This window comes from Parambassis ranga, chromosome 13, assembly GCF_900634625.1.
Source record: "Parambassis ranga chromosome 13, fParRan2.1, whole genome shotgun sequence".
In the NCBI taxonomy this organism is placed as follows: domain Eukaryota; kingdom Metazoa; phylum Chordata; class Actinopteri; family Ambassidae; genus Parambassis; species Parambassis ranga.
The window spans coordinates 24233514-24249286 of record NC_041033.1 but is presented as its reverse complement, the minus strand read 5'-3'; the positions used below and the strand labels follow the sequence as shown (position 1 = coordinate 24249286).

Below are 15773 nucleotides of genomic sequence, written 5' to 3'. Positions count from 1 at the left end.
GTAGTTTGATTGACAGGCAGGAATGACTTCCTGTGTCTCTCAGTGGTGCATCGTGGGAGTCGGAGTCTGTTGCTGAACGAGCTCCTGTAGCTGGTCAGCACAGTGTGGAGCGGGTGAGGGACAGTCCAGTATAGTCTTTATTTTGGACACGTCCTCCTCTGACACACCTCTGTCAGAGAGTCCAGGTCCTCCCAACATGGCCGCCTTCCTGGTGGTTCTGTTGAGTCTGTTTCTGTCCCTCACCCTCAGACTGCTGCCCCAGCAGACACCAGCACACATGGCGGCTCCACAGACTCAGAGGACGTCCTCAGCATGGTCCTGCAGATGTTGAAGGACCTCAGCTGCCTCAGAGAGTAGAGTGACTCTGGCCCTTCCTGTACACCGTGTCCACAGGTGTACAGGAGCTGTTTACGTCTGTCAACAAGTGTAAACACATTACAGTTTGTGTGAAGCTGTGTCTGAAGCTGGAACAAATGACGTCACTGTTTAAAGTTTGACTCATTTTATTGTTTTTCATTTGAACCGACTCAAGCTGCGACAGTAAAAACACAGAGAGCTCTCACTCTGCCTTCAATTCACAAAACCAAACTGAAACGAACCGGCGGCCCGCCCTCACTCATAGAAAAATAAATAACTCTGCCGAGCGCCGTGAGTTTGGTTAAAGGGACGTTTCACCCAGATTTATAGCTGCGGCGGCTGAAACTGATCAGTCTGAGGAAAATAATCACAGCAAAAAATAACACTAAATATTCAGACCTTCAAAACACTGAGTCCATCAGAAAGAACATCATCCAGATCAATATACTGATGGAAGCAGCTGATGAGTCGTTAATGAACCAATCACAAACAGGCCAGTCGCTCTTTGGTCGGACAGTTTACCCATCATGCTCTGCTGCTGCACGCAGTGGATATATTATCCTCAGTCTACGGGGGGCGGGGCTAGGTGAAGCGGCGAATCAGGTTGTTCTTCTCGGGCTCCAGAAACTCGTCCAGCAGAGCGGCTGTGATCTTCCTGAGCTCCTCCTCCAGTCCGGACACCTCACTGCAGGGAGACAGACTGATGATGTCATTAAGCCACGCCCACACAACACCACGTTTTAGAATACGGTCACACGGCGCCCGCTGCAGAGCCCGTCAGCTGACCTTTTCCCCGGCGCAGCACAGAACTCAGTGTAGTATTTGATCTTTGGTTCGGTGCCGCTCGTCCTCAGCGTGGCCACGACGCAGTTCTGCAGCGTGAAGGTGATCATCTGACTGCTCTTCGACACCGGAAGGACCTGCACGCCCAAAAAGTCACATGTTCAGATTTCACCCGTTGAACCTGAACACGCCTGAGCATTTCACATCATTCATGCACTTACAGATCTGAGGTCGGGCTGGCTGCTGTCGTATCCCGTGGTAACGTCTCTGACATGGACGATCCGGACGCCGCCGCACGTCTTCGGGTACGAACCTTCGCCATCAAAGTTTCTGATGCGTCTGAAGATCTTCTGGATGGTGGGGGGGTCGTTGCAGATGACGTAGGAGGTTTTGGACATGTGGTAACCATACCTGCAGACAGGAAGCACAGCAGACTGTCAAAATAAGAGCAAAGCTGCACATCTGAATGTCTGCAGAACCCTGAGCTCAGACACAAAGTGTTTGCTGCCCTCTGCTGGATGACTGTTTATGTTCAATGATTTCTCCCTTAGTGTTGGGTTGATCAATGATCAGTCCTCTTTTCAAAGCACCGACAGCAGCTGTCCTCGTCTCGTCCTGCTTACGTCTGGTAGATGTTGTGCAGCTGCTGGTTCAGACTCAGGTTCTTGGTGTGAAGGTAAGCAGCCATTTCAGCCACGACCACCGCTGAGCTGACGCCGTCCTTCTCTGGGACCATGGACCCGCACAGGAAGCCTGAGGACATGGACAGAGAGGACAGAAAGCACAGCAGGGCCTGTGTGTGAACCATGGATCACATGACTACAGATCTCTAAGGACCGCAGCTTCTGCAGGTTAACAAGTCTGCACTGTCGCCACCAGGTGGCAGTAAGTCCTGCACACTGGCCCTTTAAATGTGACCGTTACCGATGGACTCCTCAAAGGCAAAGATGACTCTGTGTCCTGTTTTGGAAAGGTCGTGGATCCTGTTCCCGATCCACTTAAAGCCTGGAAGAGTTTCCTGAGACAGAAGGATGTCTTGTTAAAGAGAAGGAGTACTGATGGATGGGAGCATGTGTCGATAGAGGTATGTGTGGAGCGGCACCTCGAAGTGGAAGCCCTCGATGCGGGCAAAGGCCTGCAGGACCTTGGAGGACACGGTGGTGGCCAACATGTAAACACTCTGAGTGTCTGCGGGATCGGGATGACTCTCCTTCCAGTTGAAGAACATCCACCAGCCGAGCAGAGCTGCCAGCTCGTTACCTGTGAACACCTTCCACCCCGAGACACACCTGCGACACAGGGAGACCACGTCACCGGCAAGCTCCACATGTGACCTGTGTACAGCTGAAGGACACCTGAGGTGCTCATACCCATCAGACTTCTCTGCCACAGCCAGTCGGTCGGCATCAGGATCCGTCGCCAGGACGATGCGGGCGTTTTCCCGCTCTGCCAGCAGAAGAGAGAGCTCCTGGACAGCAGAGGACAGAAACCACTGATTAGACAAAGGGAACTATGCATTTAAAATGTCCACAGGGACGGTCCTACCAGGACAGACTCTCCCTCTTCAGGGTTGGGGCAGTGGACAGAGGAGAAGTTTGGGTCTGGGTCTTTCTGCTCTGGGACAGGGATGGGCGGGGCGAAGCCAAACATCCGGAAGGCCTCCTGGACAAAGTCATGTCCAACACCATGAAAGGATGAATGGACAAACTTCAGTGGACAGCTGCTGTTCAGACCCCTGAGACACATCAGGACATGTATCAAAACCTCCACCACACTGATCCATCTAAAGAGAACATGTCAGGACCTAAAACCTGGTCCAGGTCCAGGTCCCCTCTGCCTGCAGCAGGTGGAGTACCTGTGGAAGCAGAGGGTCTGCCTCAGCTCGTCCATGTAGCAGCTGTTGATTTGAGTCAGCGGGTCGGTCCCGAGCGGGCTGCGATCCACCAGCTCTTCATCCCAGCAGGAGGCGCTCCAGGGCTCCAGCTGCTCCTCAATGCTACGCAGAACAGCCTTATCATGGGGCGAGGTGATCTGGGCGCCGTTACACCAGTACACCTGCAGAGGGAGACACAGACGGTGAGTCTGCCTGTCCCCTTTAAAGTGCCTTTCACTGAGGCGGTCTGGTGCTTCAGAGGGGGGCCATCCTCCACCCTCAGGTTCAGTCCTGTCGGACCTGTGGGTCATGTATCACAGCCACCAGGTGGCAGACTGACCTTGTAGCCGTTGTCCTCTTTGGGGTTGTGTGAAGCGGTGATCATCACTCCGGCTGCTGCGCCCAGCTTCTTCACAGCGTAAGGCTGGGGAACAACAGAGCATGCTCAGTGTCCATGTGACACACCTGCTACAGCCTGGGAGGCTGTTACCATGACAACAGGACGTATTTACTGCGGCCGCTGACACGGCTGACATCATCGTTTACAGAAACAGTAAAGCAGGAAGTGATGCGTTCCCTCACCACATACGGCGTGGGGACGAAGGTGGAGAAAAGATGGACAGGAACGTCTCTGCTGAGCATCACAGCCGCCGCCAGCTTCGCCAGCCTGAGACACACACACAGTCACAGTCAGTCAGGCCCTGCTGCTGATGGCGAGTAAAGGTTCATTATTACAGCTGGGCTTTGATTGGTTGGCCGCAGCTTCCTGTGAACTCTCTCATCAATTTCATTTGAAATCACCGTTATTGATTGATCGAGCAGGTGGATGAGTGTGAGAGTTCTTAATAATCCTGATGACAGGTCCATAAAGGTTGAACTCTGGAACTCTGGAACTTGAAGACATCTCAGACCTGATGACGCTGTCGGAGCAGCAGCAGAACGTCTTCATGGACCCGTCCTGTGGTGTTTGTGATTGGAGGTGCTGGGTGTGACTTACCGCTGACTGCTGCAGTCACTCTCCTCCTGTCCTCTGGTGTCGAAGCCGATGACGACCCCCCTGCTGCTGAGGTCGGCACAGAACCGGTCCAGGTAGGAGAATAAACCCTGTGGACAGACAGAGGCAGCTCGGGTTAGAATCGCCTGCACAGGCGGCGGCTCTGACTCTGACGGCCGGGCTCTGTCACCTGTGTGGACTGGATGACGGTCAGGTCGTTGATCCGGTTGAATCCGGCTCCCATCGGCGCTCTGAGTCCAGCCGTGCCAAAGCTCAGCCTGTTGCTAAGTCTGGACCTCAGATCGTCCAGGTGACCCGCCGCCACCATGCGTTCCACCTGGGCTCGCGTACAGCGGTTCTACAGAGACAGGAAGTCCAACATTAAATGACGTCCATCATTACATGACGTCCATCATTACATCATTACACGACGTCCACCATTACATCATTAAATGACGTCCATCATTACACGACGTCCATCATTACACGACGTCCATCATTACACGACGTCCACCATTACATCATTACATGACGTCCATCATTACATGACGTCCATCATTACACGACATCCATCATTACATGACGTCCATCATTACATGACGTCCGGACCCTGAGCTACACTGTTCACACAGATCAATAACTGAGGAGAGTGATGACGTCCCCTCTGTGATATTTGTTTCAATATGTTTGATATGTTCCATTATTTTGCAGGCTTCTTCTCATCGTATGCTCTGAAGGACTGCAGGTGGTCCAGGTGTGCAGCACAGATCTCTGAAGGACTGCAGGTGGTCCAGGTGTGCAGCTCAGATCTCTGAAGGACTGCAGGTGGTCCAGGTGTGCAGCTCAGATCTCTGAAGGACTGCAGGTGGTCCAGGTGTGCAGCACAGATCTCTGAAGGACTGCAGGTGGTCCAGGTGTGCAGCTCAGATCTCTGAAGGACTGCAGGTGGTCCAGGTGTGCAGCACAGATCTCTGAAGGACTGCAGGTGGTCCAGGTGTGCAGCTCAGATCTCTGAAGGACTGCAGGTGGTCCAGGTGTGCAGCACAGATCTCTGGAGGACTGCAGGTGGTCCAGGTGTGCAGCACAGATCTCTGAAGGACTGCAGGTGGTCCAGGTGTGCAGCACAGATCTCTGAAGGACTGCAGGTGGTCCAGGTGTGCAGCACAGATCTCTGGAGGACTGCAGGTGGTCCAGGTGTGCAGCTCAGATCTCTGAAGGACTGCAGGTGGTCCAGGTGTGCAGCACAGATCTCTGGAGGACTGCAGGTGGTCCAGGTGTGCAGCACAGATCTCTGAAGGACTGCAGGTGGTCCAGGTGTGCAGCACAGTATTGGAAGCCGTGTCTGATTTCTATGGACCTGCTTCATGCTCAGCAGATAAGATAGAAGTAAAGAGGGTGAATCCAGCCTGCTGACATTTAAGGTGGAGGTCAGCACCACTCACAGGCAGCCATGAGCTATAAAAACACACAACTGTGTGTGTGTCATCTGAACACACACTCGTGCAGTGCTCTGACCTGACTGACTCACTTTAACAGCTTCAGCGCCACCTTGTGGAGCTGGACAGTTTGTGAGGTATCCTCCTCAGAACCCCCATGTTAAATGCTGTTCTGCAGTGCGGCTGACCCCCAGGTGCTGCAGCCCTGTGAGCCAGTGAGGAGCAGCAGCCTGGGTTCAGAGCCCTGGACCGAAGGCCGGTTAGCTGCAGCCGATTGGCCGTGGAACACTCAGAGCTCTGACGTGTCATCAGTTTTGGTCGGCCCTCATGAGGCAGAGCTGACACGTGACAGCGAACAGACCCCACACAGGGCCCTGATGTATCCCACAATGCATCATGGAGGAGGACAGGTTCATCATGGAGGCAGAGGAGCAGCAGTTCCATAACATGCTCTCTGTCCATCAGACAGGAGAAGCTGCAGCTGGTCTCTGCGCCACTGCCACCATCAGGCCGGACCGTGAACTACACCTCGGTCTGGGTTGTGGTTTTCCATCTCGGCCTCTTCTGAGTCACGCTGCCGTTTAATCACCTGGTCACCTGCAGAGCTGATCCCAGCGGGACCAGGGGGACCAGCCGCCGGGCTCCAGCTGCAGCCCGCCCGGTGCTGGTTCAGAACCACCAGTTAAAACCTGGTCCTGACCGAACACTGACTCATGTTAGAAGCGGGGGGGCAGAGTTTGGGGGTGTTCTGGTAAATTCTGGTCTTCCAGAAACGTCCCCTCAGAGCTGCTGTGACGTCAGCAGCGCCATGAACCCCCTGACAGACTGTTTAACAGAAACCTGCGTCCAGCACGGCTGTCACGACCCTGCACCTTCAACCCGTGTCTGCTGTTCAAACACAGCCGCACCTTCAACGCGTTATTTTCTCCCTGAACGCAGCTACCTGCAACCTGTGGAGGAGCGGACCGGGTCCGGCAGACACTCACCCGGTCCCAGGATAACCACTGGTGTACCGCCTTGTCCAGCTGTGGGTCGCCGGTGCTCTGGCACCGCATGTTGGCGTTCAGGTCCCCGTTAACTCCGGTGTCGCCCTCCATGCGGACAGACGGGCTAACCGCGGCTGCAGTGCAGCATGGAGCTAACAGTTAGCCGGTTAGCTGGCCGCCGTCAGCGGCTCCCGGGGATCAGCTGCGGCCCGGCTGGCTCTGATGTTCGGTGCAAGTGTTGCTACACTTCCTCGGTCCAACCACTGGAGGCCGGTAGAGGCGAGCTAGCGCCAGCGTACCGAGAACATTCCTGCAAACACCGCGACACTAAAGTTCATACACAACAAGTGCGGCTCAGCAGCGCCACTTCCGGTCAGCTACCAAAATAAAAGCAGGAAGTACTCACACTAACTAAAAATACACACACTAAAAACACACCGACAGGTTTTTAACGCTTTTATTTCCATTTAGAACAGCTGATCTGACGTCACACTGGCTACACGTGGGGTCAGAGCGTGTTAATGTTGAATGTGTTTAAAACTTTATTTAGTGACAGCCTGTCTGCTGATGAAATGATTTAACCCCTCAGTTGTTTTCAGTCCCACTGACGGTCCCATCCTGAAGGGTGACATGGTCCTCCAGATGTCAGCAGGTATGTCTCCTATAAACACACAGGTAGACCTGTTTATGGGTCCTGTCCAGGCGTCTCTGTGCCGCCCCGCTGGCCTCCAGGTGTCTCCCCGTCGGTCAGCTGACAGACGAACTGCTCCCTGAAGGCGTCCAGCAGGTGAGGGATGGCTTCCTCCACGCCGACGTCTCGCTGCAGCTCCGTGCTCAGTGAGGTCACACCCTTACCTTCGACGCCGCACGGCACGATGTGGCTGAACCACGACAGGTCAGTGTTACAGTTCAGAGCCAGACCATGAGACGTGACGTAGCGGCCGCAGTGAATCCCTGGAAACACAACAACCACATCACCACTGACGCTCACCACACAGGGCTGTTCATGCAGCTAGCCTTCTGAACATGAGGCTTGCTAACAGTGTTTTTAGCATTATGCTACAACACTAATGTGTCTGTCGATGTTTAGAGGCCGGACTGATGGAGGCGGGGTGGTTAACCAGCTGGTTACTACACAGCTGCTGGGCGGTTAGCTCTGTGGCCTTGGATGATGGATGTTGGTCAGATGCTGGTGAGAATATTAGAACACCTTGCAGGTTTCTCACCTGTGACACACTCAGCAACACTGAGCAGTGCACTGAATCACCACCAGGTGTCACTGTAACATGCTTTGGACTCTTACTGATGGAGTCTTCGGGGCCCTGTTTAGGCACAGTGTCATACCGATGGCACAGATCTTGTTGTCTCCGACCCAGACGCCTGTGTGGGGAGACGTGGATGCTTGGAGGTGGAACCTGCTGCACAGCAGAATGATGGTCTTCTCCAGCTGGCCGACGTACCAGCGGACGCTCTGAGAGAACAGGACACTCGTTAAACACGTCCAGGTACATTCAGCTGAGCTCAGGTCCGTGTGAGTCCTGACCTTCTTGAAGCTGCCCAGATTCAGGACGGGGTAGCAGACCAGCTGTCCCGGCCCGTGGAAGGTGATGAGGCCTCCTCGGTTGGTGCGGTGGACTTCAGCCCCCAGCAGGCGGAGTTGGTCTAACAAGGGACCAGGGTAGGGCTTATGACGGATCCCAGTGGTGTAAACCGGTGGGTGCTGACACAGCAACAGCACGTGAGCCGGACCGGACCGGTGCCGGTTCACGTAAAACTGCTGCAGTCGCAGAGCCTCCTGATAGGAGACCAGGCCCAGCCGGACCACCTCCACCACCGGCCGGCTGCCCTGCATCCAGCACTGCAACGAGACCAGAAGACGCAACACAGCAGGTGAGAGACAAGTCCTGACCCACAAACACAGCAGGTGAGAGCAGGTCAGGGGGGCAGAGACAAGTCCTGACCCACCAACAGGAGGCTGTCAGAGACAATTCCTGACCCACCAACAGGAGGCTGTCAGAGACAAGTCCTGACCCACCAACAGGAGGCTGTCAGAGACAAGTCCTGACCCACCAACAGGAGGCTGTCAGAGTGTCAGTCAACAGTTTAGACCTCATAACTAATCCTCTATGAACCCAGAGATCCAGCCCTCCTCATTTTAAGTTCTCTTCAGCATCACAGCAATCGGTAACATTTGTCAGAATACCCACAATGCACTGCAACCCGCAGCCACTCACAGGAGACATGGCTATAACACAGGCTGCAGTTCTGTTCTGTTCTGCATGTGGCTCACTGAGGCTGCTGTCAGTCATTCAGCAGCGCTCTGACGTCACTGTCACGTTCAGCACAAACTACAGTTCATTTCTCAGTCTGAGTGACGTCACCGCCGCTGCGATTTCAGGTTTTACCTTAAACGTCACCAAGCAGCCGTCAGAGATCCTCCAACTGCTCCTCACAGGGCGCCGCCATTGTTGTGATCTGGCTCTTCTTCTACAGTTAAATTGAAGTCAACTTCCGGTTTGTGGCGCACCCTGCTGCCCTCATCCTTCAAAATAAAAGCCTCCAGCAGTGTTCAGCCGGTAAACGTTCTTCTTCTTCTTAATATTCTGTTTAAGGGTCTTCCTGTCTTCAGTTCAGATCCTCGGTGTTTATCTGTCCCTGTCCCTGTCCCTGTCCCTGTCCCTGTCCCTGTCCCTGTCCCTGTCCCTGTCCCTGCGTCTTTAACCGTTTTCTTCTTTTGAATTTTGAACCAGGCTCGCGCCGCTGCGGCCCGTGGTTGGCGGGCTGCACGCGCGTCCACTGTGCGCTCGCGCCGCGGCGGCAGGGCGGGGTTTGTTGTGAGAGCGGACCGGAGAGAGAGGAGACCAGGCAAGATGGCGACCGCGGGGTCCGCCGCCGAACGCGGTGGTAGACCGGCCAGTACCGCCGCTGCCTCCCGCTCCAGACGCAGAACTGGGATCCGGTCCGGGTCCAGCCCGCGTGATGACGAGGCAAAGTGCGCGGCGTGCGGGGAAGCCCGGCCCGGCGGCAGCCCGGCCTGCGGACACCCGGCCTGTCCGCTCTGCCTGGCCCGGAGACATTCCGGCAGCGAGGAGCGGCTCCGCAGGAGGAGCGACACGGAGAGGAGCGGCAGCAGGCCGGGCCGGAGGGACGGCGACAGCCGGAGAGGTGAGTGTGTTTACCGGGGGCGCTGCCGCGCACAGTCCGCGGCTGGAGCTCCGCGCCGTGAAGACACGGATCTGAAGCGGGTCTCAAACTTTATGGAAGTTCCGTTGGAACTGCGGGAGGCCGGAGGAGTTCCCGGCAGGTTCTTTACGGAGGAGCCGGACCCGGGGCTGATCAGCTCTATTGATCAGAACAGCCGCAGACAGCGGTGCGGTCTACGGGCCGCTGCTGGGGGACCTGTCCAGACTTGTGCCGCTGTGGGCGGAGCTGCTGCTGCTGCCTGCGCCGCTGTGTTCACAGCTCCGTCCTCACTGATATCGATGATCGGCTAATAATAACCCTAATCATTGATCAGCCTGAACACACATGAAGCAACACGAGAGCACCTTCAGACCTCCTGGGGGACAGGTCCATGGTGTCTGCCAGATGTTCAGTCTGTTCTAGAGGCTGGGCAGTGGGGGGTCTGAATAATAAATGTGTTGGCTGTTGACTGACAGTGTCACTGGCTTGACTGGCTGACCACCAGCTAGTCTAGCTGGTGGTCAGGGCAGGGTTGAAGCCTTTGGGTCATTGTAAGAAACAAAGAGTCATCATCACTGCGTGCCACTGGCTGACGGACCAGCACCACCTGAATCTGACCCGCCCACTGATGTAGTCCCTCCAAATTGGAATGGTTCTTCTCCTGAACAAGTTTCTTTCAGTGTGTTTTCTAAGTCTGGGTCCTGAGGATCACATCATGGACCTGGTCTCAGGTAGCAAGTGTCTCCTCATTGATCACCTCAGCTGAACAGTAACTCGATGAATTCTTCCACGGCGACCATGACAGTGAGCCACGGCTTTAAAAAGTGTTTCTGGCAAAGCTGCTTCTGTAATCTCAGTGGTTTCAGATTATGGTCATGTCTCAGTGGTTTCAGATTATGGTCATGTCTCAGTGGTTTCAGATTATGGTCATGTCTCAGCCGGTGGATGCGCTGCAGGTGGTGTGAGCTTCATGGTTCCTTTCTGTGTGCTGTGATGTTCCTCTGTCTGCACACTGACCAGCTGCACTTGTCTCCTCAGAGTTCTTCGTCTCTCCGGCCATCGTCACCAAGTCTGCGGACGTCTCATCAGGACCGGCCGGGAAACACAAGGTGGGTCTCAGAGCTGCTGGAGATGTTGTAAAGTATGTCGCTCCAAATCATCCAGAGACCGCTGATTCTGTTGTGCTGCAGCTGTGTGAGGACAGAGAGGACATGAGGAAGAGGAGCGCTCTGCCCTGCAAAGACGAGGAGCCTGTGAGTCTCAGCCTCGTCTCGTCCAGTGTGCGACTTCAGTCGTTCACAACTTCACACACGTCTGTTTGTTCCCAGGGAGTTCTGTCGGACTCCGAGAACGAGGAGCCGGTCGGCAGGAGGATCAGACACATGTCCGCCTTCGTCAGGAAGACCAAGACCTCTTCATCACTCACGGGGTGAGAGAGAGCTCCTCACACTGTGTGTGTGTGTCTGTGTGTGTGTGTCTGTGTGTGTCTGTCTGTGTGTGTCTGTGTGTGTCTGTGTGTGTGTCTGTCTGTGTGTGTCTGTGTGTGTGTGTCTGTATGTGTCTGTGTGTGTGTGTCTGTGTGTGTCTGTGTGTGTGTGTGTCTGTCTGTGTGTGTGTGTCTGTCTGTGTGTGTGTGTGTGTGTGTGTCTGTGTGTGTGTGTCTGTGTGTGTCTGTGTGTGTCTGTCTGTGTGTGTGTGTGTGTCTGTGTGTGTGTGTGTCTGTCTGTGTGTGTCTGTGTGTGTCTGTGTGTGTCTGTCTGTGTGTGTGTGTGTGTCTGTGTGTGTGTGTGTGTCTGTGTGTGTGTGTGTGTGTCTGTGTGTGTCTGTGTGTGTGTGTCTGTCTGTGTGTGTCTGTGTGTGTGTGTCTGTGTGTGTCTGTGTGTGTGTCTGTGTGTGTGTGTCTGTCCTGTGTGTGTCTGTGTGTGTCTGTCTGTGTCTGTGTGTGTGTGTCTGTCTGTGTGTGTCTGTGTGTGTGTGTGTGTGTCTGTCTGTGTGTGTGTGTCTGTGTGTGTCTGTCTGTGTGTGTCTGTGTGTGTGTGTCTGTGTGTGTCTGTCTGTGTGTGTCTGTGTGTGTCTGTGTGTGTGTCTGTGTGTCTGTGTGTGTCTGTGTCTGTGTGTGTCTGTGTGTGTGTGTGTCTGTGTGTGTCTGTGTCTGTCTGTGTGTGTGTGTGTGTCTGTGTGTGTCTGTGTGTGTGTCTGTGTGTGTCTGTCTGTGTCTGTGTGTGTGTGTCTGTCTGTGTGTGTCTGTGTGTGTGTGTCTGTGTGTGTGTGTGTGTGTCTGTCTGTGTGTGTGTGTCTGTGTGTGTCTGTCTGTGTGTGTCTGTGTGTGTGTGTCTGTGTGTGTCTGTGTGTGTCTGTGTGTGTGTCTGTGTGTCTGTGTGTGTCTGTGTCTGTGTGTGTGTGTCTGTGTGTGTCTGTGTCTGTCTGTGTGTGTGTGTGTGTGTGTGTCTGTCTGTGTGTGTGACCCTGGTCTCCTCCTGTTTCTTCCTCAGTGCTTCTCAGAGGAGTCGTAGCTGCACGGACCCGGTGGAGAACAGAGGAGGGAAGCTGAAGGTTGTCACTCAGCCGGCGGCCATGTTGGACCGGGTGCGTGTGTTCTGTGTGTTGGGTTGTGTGTTTCTGAGGAGACTTGTTGTTTTTACACCCGTTTTTTGTCTGTCAGGTCGCCATCGGTCACAGCTTCGCAGCAGGAATCCTCCTGTCCTCTGAGAACAGCCGTTCTGCCTCGGTGCCCGTCACCGCTCCAGACCGGAGGCTCGCCTGGCGAGCTGCTCTGACATCGTCATCACTGACCCCGCTGGGCCTCCCTCCACCCAGACGTGAGCGCTCCATCAGCCCAGAGAGCAACGACAGCATTTCTGAGGAACTCAACCACTTCAAGCCCATTGTCTGCTCGCCGTGCACGCCGCCCAAACGCCTGCCGGACGGCCGCCTGCTGGAGCCCACCATCGTCAAATCCACGCCCCGGAATCTGACGCGCGGCCTGCAGAAGGCCACCAGCTACGAGGCCAGCCCGGCAGTGCTGCAGAAGTGGAGGCAGATCGAGTTGGACCGTCAGAGCCTTAAAGTTAACTCCAAGGCCACGCTGACGAGTCCGGTCTCTGAGCTCCACAACAAGTCCAGCGGCGGTGAGGTCGGAGCTAAGACGTCCCCACCAGGAGACGGAGGAGTGTCCGTCAACAAGAGGAGGCTGCTGTTTGACGCTCCCCCCGGGGACACGGACAGCTTTCAGAAACAGTCAGTAAAGATCCGTGTCCCCGCAATCCGTTACAGCAGCGAGGCCACTTTCAGAGGAAGCTCAGACTTCGAGCCCACAGCAGGGACTCCCGAGTCCTGCAGCGGGGGGGCGCTGTTCAGCCGGAAACAATCGTTCTCCCCATACACAAAGACTTCTGGCTTCCAGTCCTGTAAATTAGTGCCAAAGGACTCGCAGAGTCCCAGGAAGGAACCCGACAGCAGCCTCCAAAACCAGTCTACCTCAAGGAGGGGCAAGAAGAGGAAACAGAAGACCAAACACCTGGACTCGGGCCGGGACTCGGACCTGAAGAGGAGCCGGCCCGTCAGCCATGAGTCTTTTGATGAGCGCCACATCCATCAGATCCAGCAGGAGCGGCAGGACCGAGCGCTCGCCCTGAAACTCCAGAGACAGTTTGACCTGGAGAACCAGACCGCCAACTGCAGGCGGAGCCCCGACACCTACTTCCTGCGGTCCTGGATGTCCTCTCAGAACCGCAGGAGGTGTGGCCTGAGGAGGTCCAGGCGGATCAACAAAAAGCACTAGTGATGGGTCAGCTGCTGACTCTGCACAGAGACAGGAAGTTCATATATGCAAAGTGGGAATGAACACGTGTGAATGTTGTTACACAGCTGAGGCTGTTTCTTCCAAACACCAGCAGAACACCAAAAACACGGACTTTATTTATTCGGTCAGACAGAGGGCGGCGCGGCCCGGCCCACAGGCCGTCTGCAGGTTCTGCACCGCAGCCAATCAGATGGAGCAGACCTGGTCTGCTGCAGGCTCTGACATCTGGACACAGATCAACGAATCCACTCTGAACCATCTTCATCATCTGCTGACAGACAAACCGCTTACAGTCTGCTGATGCTGGGTGTCGGGCCTCCTCAGGCCTCCTCGGGCCTCCTCGGGCCTCCTCAGGCCTCCTCGGGCCTCCTCAGGCCTCCTCGGGCCTCCTCAGGCCTCCTCAGGCCTCCTCCTCAGGCCTCCTCGGGCCTCCTCAGGCCTCCTCCTCAGGCCTCTTCAGGCCTCCTCAGGCCTCTTCAGGCCTCCTCAGGCCTCCTCAGGCCTCTTCAGGCCTCTTCAGTTCAGTCTTTGTTCTGCTGTGAACACAATGATCACACAGACCCACAAACAGCAGCTCTGATCTGAACCCTCTGCTGAGGCCGCACACTCACATGACCTGAGAGCAGTGCATTGTGGGGTCGGTGGCTGCAGGGTCCTTCCTGTTCAATGCAGCCATGTAAGCATCACCATGGCAACGTCCAGCCTGTGTGGGTCCATGCAGAAAGATGTCACCTGGTGTGAAGTGATGCATTTTGGCTGGCAACCAACAAGTTTACAAAGTGACCAAGGGGGTCGCCCAAGTCCAGGAAGGACGGCAGCAGAAAGCAGCTGCTGGACCCAGGTTTGAATCTGTCTTCCTCTGCCACACAAAAACCAGACAAGCCAGCAGCAGGCCGAGCCGGACCCGCCTTCATCACACGGCGCTCCATCAGGAGGGTTGACTGACCTTCAGACAACATGTGAGCCGAGCAGCTGCCGACTAACATGGACCTGGGCCCGCTCTGATTCTGATCGCTCTGATCACAAAGTATTGATAAGGCCTTTGTCTGAATCCCTGGACGATGGGACACACGCTCTCTCTGTAGCGACAGTCTTCCAGTCTGAATGTGCCGCTGTGTGCTGAGCCCCGAGGCTCATGGGTGCTGTAGTGTTTGGAGAGGAGGAGGAGTCCTGTGATTGGACCGTTTGGTGGATCTGTAGGTCCAAAGAGAAAAAGAAGCACAGTCAGTGTTTTTGTGTATAAAGCTGCTTTCACATCATGGGGGACGCACACGTCTCACTGTCCAACCTCACTTCAATGCTGAACTGGAGCTCTGAACCCTTTCAGTACAGGACCAGACTCTGCAGCCGCCATGTGTCATACAACCAGATATGACCTTTGACCTGTTCTAAATGTAAAACCCTCCAAACATAAAGAGTCCACTTCAACCAGACTCAGTGAAACACAAAGTCCAGTCCTCCTCAGCAGGACGCCATGATGGAGTCACATGACCAACACTCAGAGTCTGACCTGCAGCTGATCTCTGTCTGAACACCTGAGTGACTGCACACACACTCTGACTGCAGACACACACACTCTGACTGCAGACACACACACTCTGACTGCAGACACACACACTCTGACTGCAGACACACACACACTGACTGCACACACACACACACTGACTGCAGACACACACTCTGACTGCAGACACACACACACACACTGACTGCAGACACACACACTGACTGCAGACACACACACACACTGACTGCACACACACACACTGACTGCACACACACACACTCTGACTGCAGACACACACACACTGACTGCAGACACACACTCTGACTGCAGACACACACACACTGACTGCACACACACTCTGACTGCAGACACACACACACTGACTGCAGACACACACACACTGACTGCACACACACTCTGACTGCAGACACACACACACACTGACTGCACACACACTCTGACTGCAGACACACACACTCTGACTGCAGACACACACACTCTGACTGCAGACACACACACACTGACTGCAGACACACACTGACTGCACACACACTCTGACTGCAGACACACTCTGACTGCAGACACACTCTGACTGCAGACACACACACACTGACTGCAGACACACACACACTGACTGCAGACACACACACTCTGACTGCAGACACACACACTGACTGCAGACACACACTCTGACTGCAGACACACACACACTGACTGCACACACACTCTGACTGCAGACACACACACACACTGACTGCACACACACACACACACTGACTGCACACACACACACACACACACTGACTGCACACACACACACTCTGACTGCAGACACACACACACTGACTGCAC

General features: G+C 54.9%; 3 protein-coding genes across 4 annotated transcripts; 1 reads left to right on the top strand and 2 right to left on the bottom strand.

Moving 5' to 3' along the window:
* Nucleotides 1-485: 485 nt before the first annotated feature.
* Nucleotides 486-6798, bottom strand: pgm2l1 (phosphoglucomutase 2-like 1). Its single transcript, XM_028420249.1, has 14 exons — nucleotides 6430-6798; nucleotides 4198-4365; nucleotides 4011-4117; nucleotides 3596-3680; nucleotides 3354-3437; nucleotides 2996-3195; nucleotides 2686-2875; nucleotides 2511-2608; nucleotides 2243-2429; nucleotides 2065-2158; nucleotides 1764-1893; nucleotides 1362-1551; nucleotides 1144-1277; nucleotides 486-1042 (listed from the first exon to the last, which is right to left on the bottom strand). The coding sequence occupies exons 1-14, from the start codon at nucleotides 6538-6540 to the stop codon at nucleotides 940-942; spliced, it is 1881 nt and encodes a 626-aa protein (XP_028276050.1). The 5' UTR covers nucleotides 6541-6798; the 3' UTR covers nucleotides 486-939.
* A 149-nt stretch (nucleotides 6799-6947) lies between these two features.
* Nucleotides 6948-9104, bottom strand: lipt2 (lipoyl(octanoyl) transferase 2). The gene is made up of 4 exons (XM_028420262.1): nucleotides 8835-9104; nucleotides 7973-8287; nucleotides 7774-7900; nucleotides 6948-7383 (listed from the first exon to the last, which is right to left on the bottom strand). Exons 2-4 carry the CDS (start codon nucleotides 8279-8281, stop codon nucleotides 7115-7117), a joined length of 705 nt encoding a protein of 234 aa, XP_028276063.1. The 5' UTR covers nucleotides 8282-8287; nucleotides 8835-9104; the 3' UTR covers nucleotides 6948-7114.
* Nucleotides 9105-9228: 124 nt separating this feature from the next.
* Nucleotides 9229-14719, top strand: rnf169 (ring finger protein 169). Of its 2 annotated transcripts, XM_028420253.1 has the most exons (6): nucleotides 9230-9594; nucleotides 10651-10721; nucleotides 10803-10865; nucleotides 10941-11041; nucleotides 12105-12198; nucleotides 12275-14719. In XM_028420253.1, exons 1-6 carry the CDS (start codon nucleotides 9300-9302, stop codon nucleotides 13391-13393), a joined length of 1743 nt encoding a protein of 580 aa, XP_028276054.1. In that variant the 5' UTR covers nucleotides 9230-9299; the 3' UTR covers nucleotides 13394-14719. The 2 variants fall into 2 exon arrangements, with proteins under 2 accessions (XP_028276053.1, XP_028276054.1); XM_028420252.1 differs by having other exon boundaries at nucleotides 9229-9594; nucleotides 10803-11041.
* Nucleotides 14720-15773: the final 1054 nt, after the last annotated feature.